Source organism: Athalia rosae, chromosome 5 (assembly GCF_917208135.1).
Source record: "Athalia rosae chromosome 5, iyAthRosa1.1, whole genome shotgun sequence".
In the NCBI taxonomy this organism is placed as follows: Eukaryota; Metazoa; Arthropoda; class Insecta; order Hymenoptera; family Athaliidae; genus Athalia; species Athalia rosae.
The window spans coordinates 7,692,270-7,704,921 of NC_064030.1; the positions used below are offsets into that span (position 1 = coordinate 7,692,270).

General features: G+C 42.8%; 1 protein-coding gene across 3 annotated transcripts; it reads right to left on the reverse strand.

Moving 5' to 3' along the window:
• Nucleotides 1-4,148: 4,148 nt before the first annotated feature.
• Nucleotides 4,149-12,462, reverse strand: LOC105685897. Of its 3 annotated transcripts, none has more exons than XM_012400365.3 (5): nt 12,106-12,462; nt 5,713-6,580; nt 5,176-5,622; nt 4,844-5,107; nt 4,149-4,759 (listed from the first exon to the last, which is right to left on the reverse strand). In XM_012400365.3, the coding sequence occupies exons 2-5, from the start codon at nt 6,486-6,488 to the stop codon at nt 4,567-4,569; spliced, it is 1,680 nt and encodes a 559-aa protein (XP_012255788.2). In that variant the 5' UTR covers nt 6,489-6,580; nt 12,106-12,462; the 3' UTR covers nt 4,149-4,566. The 3 variants fall into 3 exon arrangements, with proteins under 3 accessions (XP_012255788.2, XP_020707962.2, XP_012255789.2); XM_020852303.2 differs by lacking the exon at nt 12,106-12,462 and adding an exon at nt 10,694-11,104; XM_012400366.3 differs by lacking the exon at nt 12,106-12,462 and adding an exon at nt 6,835-9,830.
• Between the last annotated feature and the right edge of the window lie 190 nt (nt 12,463-12,652).

Consider the following 12,652-nt stretch of genomic DNA (forward strand, 5'->3'; position numbering starts at 1 on the left):
TATTTCGGAGCCAGACGCCAACGCGAAAAGCTCGTCATCTGCTGGATCTGAATGGATGACGTAACGGCCGAATAAGATGTCGTTTTTTCTCGTATTGTTCTGAACCATTACCATCAGTCTCGCGGGGGTCGAACCATATCGAGTATACGTTTGTAAGTTAAACTTGTGTCCGGATTCCCTCGTAATAAATACAAGCGTGTGTCTCGCGTAGGACAATACGTGCGAAGATGAATCAACCCGCCCCCATCGGTGGCCGACGACGCGACGCGACGCGAATTCGACGTAACGACGACGACGACGACGACGACGACGACGAGGCGATGCTGACCACAGCAAGACCCTGTGTTGTCCAACGCCGTAAAAGACCACCTCGTTGTAAGTGAATTTATGATAATTCGCGTAACGCGTAATTCGCGTTATACACGTATACGTGTACCACCACCATGTGCGAATAACAACGTTTTACCAAATATGAATCGAACGAAGAAAAGTTGTACCTCCTCCTGCACGCATTTATTTCACACGAATCTACTTTCTAATTTTTTTTTTTTTCGGGGCAGACACAACAACGTCTTGTACGTACGTAACACCGATTTATACAACCCCGCAGTGGTGGGCGGATCGAGCCACTTCAAAATTGGTGCTCTATAAAATCCGTCACATGTCAGCTGTGTTCCAAACTAACGAGAAATTAGGTGAAGTCGATCAGATGAGGCGAACGGCAACATTCCGTGACGATTAATCCGTGCGTGACCTAACCACGGACATAATTTACGTCAACGATATACCGTATACACCTACGTCGTGACGTCGCGAACGGTCGAGCCCTAAGGTTGACGTTGCTTATCGATCCGAGGACGAGTATCCTTGACATGTTTGTTTTTTTTTTTTTTTTCCCTGATTTATCAGAAAAGATCTTCGTCCATTGCATCGCGCTCAATTTTTTGAGAAAATAGAATTTCAAGTTGGCGAAGCAATTTTTGGATGGAAGAAGAGAGATGGAAGTACGTAAGAAGAAAACAAGCATCTCACAATTGCGTGGGGGGACTCGAACGATACGCTTGTGACATCACGCAACACGCGAGTGGAAGACAGAGACCGGTCGAAAGATCGATCGTTGAGAACCAACCGCATTGCCGGTCGGAAGGCGTTCAAAACACCACGAGGTACAATTCACGAACATGGGTAGAGATATTATGGCGGTGCGGTAAGTTGTTTTATTTCTCAATTTATTCCTCTCGAGAATATCAACGGGATTTGTACGAAGAAACCATCAATGAATACCCCAACGGATATTTATAGAAAAACGAGCGACGATCCGAGGGATAAACTCGTTCGATTTATATTCGACGTTGCGAAATCATTGTCTGGTAATAATATAAATGAATAATACCGGAATACGTACTTATATCGTAAGCGAAAAGTCCGTGGGCGCGATTAAATTAGTCGAAACGAAGCCCGTGGCCTCAGTCCATTTCATGACCCAGCTTATCCCGACGACGTTCGCGTTGTAAATCGATACGAATATGAGAAGAGAAGAGAAATAACTTCCCCGTATGGAACTACGTGGTCTGTATGAATCTAGGCAGCTAATTTAATGCAACGCAACGCTCGTTATAACTGCCCAAAAGGGTTTGACGACGTTAATCTACCTAACGAGATCGAATCTTAATTAAGATTCAAGTTACGATCGGTATTTCGCACTTAACACTGCGCCAAATTCCTCATGCGCTTCGGTTTACTGCCCGGCTCCGGCCCCTGCAGTCGGCCTTAGCCTTCGGATAAACTTTTTGGACCGTCCTATTCGCGAACTTGGCCGAATCGGTTGGTCTCAGCACCCCCCCAAACTCTCGATTCGGGCTGAAAAATCGAGACGAAGACTCCACTCCATCGCGCCATCGAGATCCTCGTGTCCCGGGTGCACCGAGACTCTCCGCGGGTCCCCTGGAACATGTGTACGACCAGGATGGCGTACACAGTCTCGGCGAAGACACCGACGACGTCTGGTATGTAGGGAAAAGAAGCAAAACTAAACATCGTCTGAGATACGTACGTAAGTAACAGCCACCGTACTATTTATAGTCCGAGAAAATTTGAAACATCCACGATATCCCAGATCTAGAATCAACCCGACTCGGTGCATTCGGTACGGTGAAAAAAAAATTCCTGATCTATAACGAATGATTTACGGATCTTAGCAGATTTTTAAAACTGCGACGACGACCAGGACGACGACAATGCCGTACCCCTGACGATTGCGTAACGATTCACCTACGGATTTCAACCCGATGCCGCTGGGATCAGGGATTACGTGAATTCGCCGGATTTATTTGCATCGAAACGACATTGACCAACCCCTGGGGAGCTCGAGCTCCGCGGCCGCACGTTGCGTACATTTATATTATCTAGATCTGTTACATACCTAGAGAGCAGGAGGCTGGGGAGGAGGGGGAGGATATTCTGGTGTGTACCGACGCTATTACTATACAGGTGCAAATAAATCAGTGAAGTAGGTGATGTCAGATGGTCGGACGCATAGCTAATGCCCGTGCTCATCATCGCCGCGAGCGCGAGTCCCATTATATCTGCATCAGGTGGTAGGTGTGTTGCGCACAGAGAGACAAGTACAAAGTATCTCAAACGACGCAGACTTGGAACGTTGGAGTATTTTTTACACAATGAGACAAGACTCGTCGGAGATGAGAGGTCAAGTCTAAGGACGAATGGCGCAAATAGAATGCGATGCGATATGGAATTTGGAAGGGGACGAACTTCGAACGCGAAGAGAATGATCGACGGTCCAAAGTTTTTGGAACATCGATGATCGTGCGAAATAATTTTGGGATTCGTACGAGTTTTGAGCATAAATCGAGGATATCCGAGGTGTGCGCATGCGGCAATAAATTGAACGCGAATTATTGGATGTGATTCAATTAGAACGGTGACTGAGCTGCACCCATTCATAGCAGATCGCGAGATGTGTAACGATGAGCCGCTGTTGCAACGGTACGGTAACAATTGGATTCGTCATCGTCGGGAAGGTTCGATGGCAAGTGTCCAAAAAAAGAAACGAAAGTAAGTTGAATAAAATGAGATAATTGCTCGTATTTTCGAACGGTATTGGTACATTCATAATTAGCTCTACTTTATACGTCAACGAACACCGAATTTAACTCTTTGACTAATCAGCCGACAATTCACCGACCAAAAATAAACATCCATTTAATTCTTAGCGAATGTATCGCGACTGTCGAAGTATTTATAACATTATTTGGGTGAGATGATTAAGACAATTATTATTTCTAACGTTAATTTTCTTTTTAAAAATTCGTACGTTGTTTCGAAATATTGGAAATTTCAAAAAAATTCAAACACCACGATTTCTGTTTTTGTTTCCGCTCAATCGATAAATGGGGACTATTTCTGTAGTTCTGATTATTCGAGGAGCTCCGCGCGCTCTTGTTTTTGAACAGAATTTGTTTAAAAAGTTTGAAGAAATATTTCACAGAGGACGCTACCAGCTCGATAAATAATAAAGCGGTATCCTAGCGATGCATTTGAACTGCAGCGCTAGTGGACCGTTCGATGCATCGTAAGTTGCATACGATAGGGCGGGGGGAATCTCGCGCGATTCGAAAAAGAAAAACGAAAGTAGTTCCAATCCGCCGAACGATGGCGTTATCCCTGTTTCCCGAATCAATTATCTGAAAAAATTGCGACATTTGCCCGATACAATGCGACGCCAAGACATTTGAATCACAGTAATTATTCACGATGAAAATCATCTGTAATTATGCAAAACTGGCGATGGTAAAACAAAGGAGACGTGTTATTAGTGCCGTCAATCGGCGGTTAAGTCTCTGCCCTTTTCCAGATCTCTTTCACACCGTTAATCTCGCCTAGGAGTCGATCCAAAGAAAACTTTCTCGCTTAACATTTTTGAAAAGAAAAAAAAAATCTCGACATTCTGCGGCTGATCATGATTCAGAGAACTTGATAATGGCAAAGAAATAATCACGTTCTGCGGCTTCGCGTGTCACGAATCTAGAATTCCGTAAGGGGCATTTTATTGGATTTATAATGACCGTACAGTAACGTTTTCTCGCTAACCGCAGACGTTATCAGAAAATATGACACGATGCAATGAATCGTTTTAACAATTTATTCAAAATTGCAACTCATTCTGTAACGTGTTAACACCTAAATCAATAATAATCTATAACATACATATATCACAGTTCAAAATTGCTCTTCTGTTTCAAAGCTCCGATTTCATCTTCATGTCTATTGCTATACGGTGATTGCATTCTTGGACTAAGTTTTACGTTAAGAAACCCTGAAAAAAGTATATATACAACAATCATAATTTAAAAAACTCTACACCGAATTCACAAAGAGTGAGTGTCCGAGATTCGGAAATATCCCGATTCGCCACATCGTCACATGTTTGTGCGTACATATACATATGAGCATAATTACATACAACTATATAAATATATCGTACGAATATATACAGTTTGTACTCTACTAGGTCGACGAACCGCTCCAAAGTCTTTCGCGGATTCGTTAGTTCGCAAGGACGTTGACATTGTTCTTCTTTGTTCCTGATATATCGCTGGCGGGACAACCAGCGAGCTTAACACGAATTTTCTCGAGATCCTCAGGCGTGTATTTCGCGGCTCGATCCAGGGAACGGTTCAGAACAAAGTTCAACGAGCTCAATACGCCCGGCAATTTGATCGTGTAGTTGAACAAGGACCTGATGGCGGAAAATCAACTTGTTAGAAATTCTATTTCTCTGCGTAAATTCGATCGCCATCGAGGAAACGCCCGAACTACGTACTTTGATAGATTATGGGATATCCAGTCCCGGTAGGAAAGGGAAGCGCTGAACCTCGGCGTTCTGATATCGAGCACTTCCGTCAGATAGAGAAGAGCGCATTCGTACGATCCGCCGGGAAAATAAACGTTCAGTCCGGTCACCACGGACCTCATCATGTGCTCCCATTCCGGCGTGATTATGCGAAGATTAGGCTTCACCCAAGTCTCGATAAAATCGGCGCTGCGTCGACGGACATCTTGAAGCGTCCCACGGCAGAAGTTATACCTGGTGATCGGATTTCAGGGGGCCTTAAAATTAGCGGACCGCTACGATAAAATCAATTCGTTACTCACTCGTCTTCCAATCCCAATGCGTAACCGAGCACCCGCCACAAATGGAGAAAATCTTCGAGGTCTTCGTCGGTCGCGTAATGAACACCGAAACTTTTCGGATAGGACGTGATCAGGCCGATAAAACCCCACTGCGTTATGGCCATGTCGGCTTGATTCATCCCCTTGTGTCGATTGGGGTTGTTCTTCATTTCAATGAACGGACACTGGCCGGTCACGGGAGCTTCGCAAGTTTCCGAAAAATCTTTCAACAACGTTTCTCGAAGCGGGCAGCACGGTTTCGGTATCGTTGCCGCCGCGTCTATCTCCTCGTTCGTCATCGCCTCGATTTTTCTTCTCATCGCCGCGTGTTTGATCCGGACGGTCAAAATGTCCTTTCTCGCGTCGGAATTTTTCGCCCAAATATCTTGGGTGTACCAATTCCGGATCCGGAGTCCCGTCGAAAGATACCTTAGAAGGATTGAAAAGAGATAGGGATAAATTTACGAGGCTCGATGGAGTCCGAAGACTACTTTACGCTACTTTTACGCCTTGGTATACCTTTGGAACGCTGTGAAGGGGGTGCTCGATTTTCCGCTGAGGATCAACGGTTTGAGTCCATCGTCGAACGAGAAGAGGGCCATCAGAGAAATCATCTCGGCGAAATAAACTGGAACCAAATAATCTTGAGCAAATTTTTGCCCTCTTTTGAACTTCTCCATATCCAACCATTCGGGCTTTTCATCGGCGGGTCTTCCGCAGTCACCCGGACGATGTCTTCCGGTAAGCAGATGAAGCAGCGTATCGGGTATAGCTTTGAGATAATCTCGGGTCGATTCGATAGCGATGTCTTGAAATTCGGGCAATTTTAATTTCGCCAAAAATTCCTCGTCCGTCAACTGTTCGATTTTCGAGGGCTCTTCGTTGCTCCTCGCTCGCCGTCCCAGATTCAACATGTCCAAATACACGGAATGAGCTTCGGCTATGCTTTTGAAGTTCGTGAGATTACGAAGTATCGCGTTCCTGTTGTATATTCCGTTGATTTCCATGGGCTCCGAGGCCCGGCTTTCTTCCGTTTCATTTTTTAAGTCCGGCGTCACCGTGTCGAGACGATCTAACGACCCTTGAGAATTTCCCACGAAACCGCTGTCATTGTCACTGTCTTCGACTTCTGTTCGTTCACCGTCGGATCCTGACGCAGATGAGGAGGAGGAGCAGGAGGGAAATATTTTCTCCGTCAAAGACAAATCGTTTTCCCCCGTCATTTCGCAATCCTCGAAATCCGAGGACTCGCTGTCCATCTTGGTATCGGTATTCGGCTTCTTATCACCCTGCATGGTTATCGATAACCTTAGAACTCCGCGCGACAACGATTAGCCTCATAAAACCGCTGATTGGTGAAGTAGCCCACAGTTTTTGACAGCGTGATCTGCAAATTAATACACGTTGGATTAAAGTCGATCGGTATCGGAACCAGAGATTACTGGGCTGCGTCAATTGCGATAAAATTATGACAAAGAAAATATTTCAAAATTAGTAGCGAGTCTTCGGTAAAACCAAAAGAATTTTTTCACATCCGTATATAAATTCACAAAGTCTTTCGATGTTTCGGCTGATATTAATCGTTGATTTATTTTCGGGAATTTTGCCAATTTTAGAAAACAATCAGACGTAGTTACTAACCGTGGTTTTTTTTACTCGGCAGAAAATTATTTCAGCTAAATATGTAGCGAGAGGTATAATAAAACGTTGACGACAGAGAGATCTTATTGTTAGAACTGCTAAAGCGAGTTTACCGCAACGACTGAACGCGGCAGTCCCGGTTTTGGCGTATCAAAACCGACTTCGTATCCCCCTTACTCTGGCCAAGTTATAGCTAACCTTCGGGCGAAGAGTTTGATGACCGCTGCGCTAAGCGCGTTGATATTAGCAAAATGAAGATCACGTCAGTCGCCTTGGCTATGATCGAGATGATCGTTGATTAAAAATTTTCCGTAACGACGATAATCGACGCGAAAGATCAGGCTCGTCGCAATGCGTCAAATACAAGTGATATGAATTTTCATTGACGCAAACAAACGCGCGAATAATTTAATTTTTTGTCGCACTTGATTATGCGATGTAAATTACACATGGGTAAGAAGCTATTCGCGTCTATTTACCTACTCGAGCACTAATTACAAGTACACCTATGACCGAAAATAATCCGAGAAATTGCCAACAAAGAACCAGTTTTCAAGTTTATTTGTTACTCGTAGTTTTGTTAATTCCCCTCAACGTCACAGCCTCCCAAGGCATTTAGAAGGCCAAGGCTACATTATTATAGCTTTGCTCGATCAGCGGATCGTGCGAACACAATTTTTCATTAATTTAACCCATTTGGCGTCATCAATCTCCATGGTATAATGTGTTTAAAAACATCGCAATTCGTACCTATGGGATTATGAAGTATATTAGTAGCCTTGGCTAATGGAAAGCGGAAGTCGTTTTATTAAGGCTAATACAGGATAGAGAATATCAGTGGAGCTAAGTTACAAATTCCCTATTCGTCTGTAGTTTTCATCTGCGAAAAAGTAGTTCACGGGGTGAAACCAAAGTATTTTTGTTTCGATACGGATATTCGAGTGAAAAAACTGATTGTGAGCTCTGCTAGAAAATCACCCGTTGATATCGTAGTTCCAATTTTTTATAACGCATTTCGTCGGCTTAGAAATTTTTATTCTGACACACTTATCTTGCGAATCCCACGTGTTTCATGCGTTTGTTAAGTCGTACTTATCCGGCTGCGGGAACAAGTTTTCGGCTAACCGCACGCAGAAAACCTAAGCGGTGACGCGACCGTTCGCCGTGGTTATATTCTTGAATAATCCAAAAAAAATTGAACATAGTATAATATCGACGATGGGTACGGTGCGTTATTATGCGTAGTCAAAATTTGTTTATGAAAGTTTGAACTTTCTAGGCACAAGCGATATGGAATTGTTTGAATATACCAAAAAGACTAATAGGCAGATTCAAGATAGAGACAATATCCTGGTAATTTATTTTCCACGGAATATATTCACCTCTACACTAGCTTCGTCCGAAAATGTCAAAATTATAATTGCGCGTGGATATTTTTGCTCGGATGTGGTCCGCGGTCGGCGAATACTTGTTGTCTCAATAATTAAATTTGATGAACCTTGAAACCGGAAATTATAAATTCGTGTATCAGATTACATCGGTGTAAAGTATTTATAGACAAAGACCGGGGCAAGGCCGATGACAAGATACACTGCAGATCATTGAATTACCTTCGTTTTATTTTTATGATCGGCTACACAAAAAATTTTCAAGTACAAAAGTCCCACAACGAGACCGTGACGTCGAGGGGGAGATAAAAACGAAAAGGGTGGAGTTAAAAAATGGGAGCACGGGGGGAATGAGCGAACAAAATCATAGGCACCAGAACGACGAAGTGGGGCAGACAGGAAAGTCGAGGTGTTAATGGCGATTAACGCCTGTACAATAGAGAAGCAAACTTGCCGAGACAAAAACTGAAACGAAAAGTGAAAAGACCGGGGACAAGACGGAATCCTCCGTAATTATAACAACGTCATCGCTGAACGCGTACGAATCTGGTATGACTCGAGTGTTTTCGTTACGTCAGGATTATTGTTTTTTTGGCCGCAATAATAAAGTTCAGCTCGAACGATACCGATCGCTGCGAATAATCGAACCGCATCACTTGCGGTATCGAAACGTGAATAATTTAACTGCGCAGGAATCGTGACCAAGGCCTAAAATGAAGAACAGCTGCACCGTCTGAAAGTGGTAGAATATTCAAGTCATTACAACTCCGACTGTCATTATCTATGATATTACAAAATTTTCATTATCCCACGCGGTTTCTGATGCGGCATGAATATAAAGGTACACAGCTGACTGTGTATATTATACAGTCCAGAAGCCTCAAGATTCGCAATTATTCAAAATACCGGCTGCGAATCTCGTCGCTCCGTATAAATGAAGCTAAGAGACAAGCTGCTATGAAAATAGAGAAGAATAATCATTTGGGAATACACTTGAACATCTCGTTTGAGAATCTGGGTCACCACTTTTCGCTTCACGACGGTAAATACAAGTGCGTTATACTTTTTCTCGTAGAACCGCATGTACCGTTTACTATACAATTATAGTATACACGCAGTTCGACTATACCGGAAAATAAGTGCGAATATAATTTAGGGTGAAAGCATTATTCATTCAGGTACAAGATTGTTTTTTGCGAAATCCCGAGTACGTTGTATCGAGTAGCGTATGACATAATTTCTCGCTAAAAACGAAACGAACTGTTCGATGATAAAACGAAAAATCCCCCGCATTGAATCTAAAAATGAACGCCGAGCGTCAAAACTCGATCGAACGTATGGGTTGTGACATTGGTTCCCGATTCTTAGATCATAACGGCAGTTGTGGTCTTGCCAGAAAAATGATTATCCATTGAAAGCCTCGTCGCCTTGTAATCTTCAACTTTTTTCATGCATTGCTTCTCGAGATACCGTGTGAACGTAAAAAATTTTCAAAATGGACTGCGAAGGAAAAGGTTGCGTTTTTGATCTACTTTAAACTGCCATAACTCCAAAATCGCTGGACCGATTTTGATACAATTTTCACAAGCGCATTCCTACAGTGATAGCAAAGAATTTTTGTTCATACGTTTTTTGCCAATTTCCAGCCGTTAGAGGAAAAAAATACATCCGTTCCAAGCAGATAAGACGTTCGTTTGAGGAAAAATCTGGCCGGCGCTTGCTACTCGACAGCGATTCGGCGTCGCGAATCTTGATAGCAGTAACTTAGGCGACAAAATTATTTACTCAACTGTTAATTTATTCAATTAACCACGTTCTACTAGACGTCGCATATTTTTCTGCACGTCCGCGTCATATAATAAGTCTCGCCGTTTTTTTTTTTTTTTTGTTTTTTTTTTTGCAAAAGGAATCGAAGAACACGAGGTAGAGAAATGAGTTACAAAACAGGTATACCACGTTATTGTATATTAAAACTCGAAGTGGCTGAGCAGCATTCTTTATATGTATCTACATCATCGTTCGGTAAATTCCTCGGACTATAGTTCATCTAAGACTAGAAGGACACAAGGGGCAACCTCGTACCGCCGATACGGCTGATCAGCACCGCTCGTGCGAAGTGAGTGTGAACCAGATTCTCGAAATCTTTATAGAAAACTGACCTATTAAGAGAAACGCAAAGTTTTCGCAAAATCGATCGATGATTGGCTTCGTATTTTTAAATCGCCACCTCACCCTTTCGGTTTTATCAATTTTAGGTGCAGTATCCTTGATCTTGCAAGCGCTTACGTAAGACAACTAATAAGCCAACACAATCGGTGTATAAAGTCTATAGACTCGACGAGTTTGCCGGTATAGTGAGAAACGCAAACTCGTAGATATATGTATGTAATAGCCTTTGAAGAATATATCTTTGGTTGTGGGCAAGTTTTATGTATTACATCGGTGAAGTGTATGCGGAAAAACCGGTTTACCTCAAGTTGTCATGTTAACAAACCGTGTGTGTATAACACACATACGAAGTTAAGCGAAATCATAGAAGCGGAAATTCGGCTACAGCTTTATTTTGGCGAGTTGTTAATTGTACCATTGACCTTGCGCCGCTTCGAGCTGATGCGATGGTCAAGATTTTTCATGTTTTTTTGTTTGTTTTTTTTTTTTCAATTTTACACGAACCGCACGAGGACAATGACTGGCGATTGAATATTATTTTACCACCGAGATTCGCAAATTTTCTCCAGTTTGTAAACACGATTTTCACGCACACCGCGACAGACCAATAACACTCCGAGGTCGGACACCACTGCAACTGAACTAAACGTAAATACTCCACGCTCACTCTCGATTTTTCTTCGTAGAAACTCAAAACGCAGTCTTGCGGATCGTATAATACCGTTGATTTACCGGAAATGATTCTCTGTTACGTCTGCTGCTAGAGTATAACGCCTATGGGTTATTACCTGTATACCTTTATCCAAGGAAACTGGCGCACTGCACTTTCAATTCGATTATACTCCGAGTTATACTCGTTAGCTATTATAACGATCGCAAACGCGGGAGGCAAAATTACGCTCGATCGAAAAATTACCTATTGTTTTACTTATTTTATTTTATCAATCTAGCAATTTGAACTCGTCACTTAGCCCCAGAAATACACACTTATTTTTTCTACCTTTATACAGCAGACTGAGGTAGATATTCATCCCAAGCTTTTTTTGTTCTCAAAATCATTCCGAAAACAGTAATGAGACTCGTAACTGAACGAATCTCTTCGTTTTTCCATACTGGAGAGAATAGCGACGACCAAATTCAATTTCATTGAAGTTCAGTTGTTGATAAATCGATTTGAATACCTAAAAGTTCATCGGGGATGGATATCCACCCCAGTCTGTAGTTCCGGGGTTAAATATTCGGATAAAAATATGAGCGCATTGTTCGTTTCCAGCGTATGTAAAGAAAAGAACCGAGTAATCTACTTTTATGGAGCCCTTCGGTTCTGAATGGCAGTTGAATAATTGATGGCATTAAATATTTAGTGCTCCGCTAGCGTCGAATAGATTTCCCAAGCTTTCCTAGAGGTATGGTACTTCCGCGGCGCTGATTCGACTTCCGATTACCCTTATTTCGAATCCCCGACTCTTCGCAGCACGCTATTCGTAAACCGAAGAAGTTTGACCGCGAAAAGGATTTTTTTTTTTTCAAACTACGAAACGGATTCGGAGGATCCGAGTTGCTTGGAAACTTGAAATCAATCGAACTCGCGCACTTCGATTCTCTCGGTTGGTAACTCGACGATTATGTAACGAGTATTTAGTAGAATTTTAATAGGAAATAATATGCACTTCTGGGATCAGGATATCGCAAACGAATCGTTGTTGTCTCTTACCTGCGACCGTGATGCTACGTCGTCAACTGAACGAATAGGAATTATAAGTAGCGAAGTAACGAACGACCAAGCCGATGACGGAACGTACCTATGCAGCGATACAATCAGAGACAAATTATGTTCCATAACTCGAGTGAACGCATGGCGATTATTCAACCGTGATACACCAGTATACTTGTGCGAGAGAGAAAAAAATGAGCAATTATCGAGCGAATATACGGATCGAATGTAGAATGCGTTGCACTTGTGGAACGCGTAAGCAGGTCTCTTGGTATACAGACGTGTGTTAAACTGGTGCGTCGATCATGCACACGATCACCACCGAGGAAAGATATAATTTTACACTTGCGGGCGACATAGAAATTGCTGCCGCAACTTCTCCGTCAAACGTTGGTCGGAATCGACCGTCGTTGACGATATAGAACCTGCCTTTACCTGCTAGGCATGCGCTTTGGCCAAAAAGCGAAATTAGACTGCACGTTCGAAATGTTGTGTAGCTACGTATGATCATAGATATCATGCGCATGTCTCTGTTGAAACGAGATAA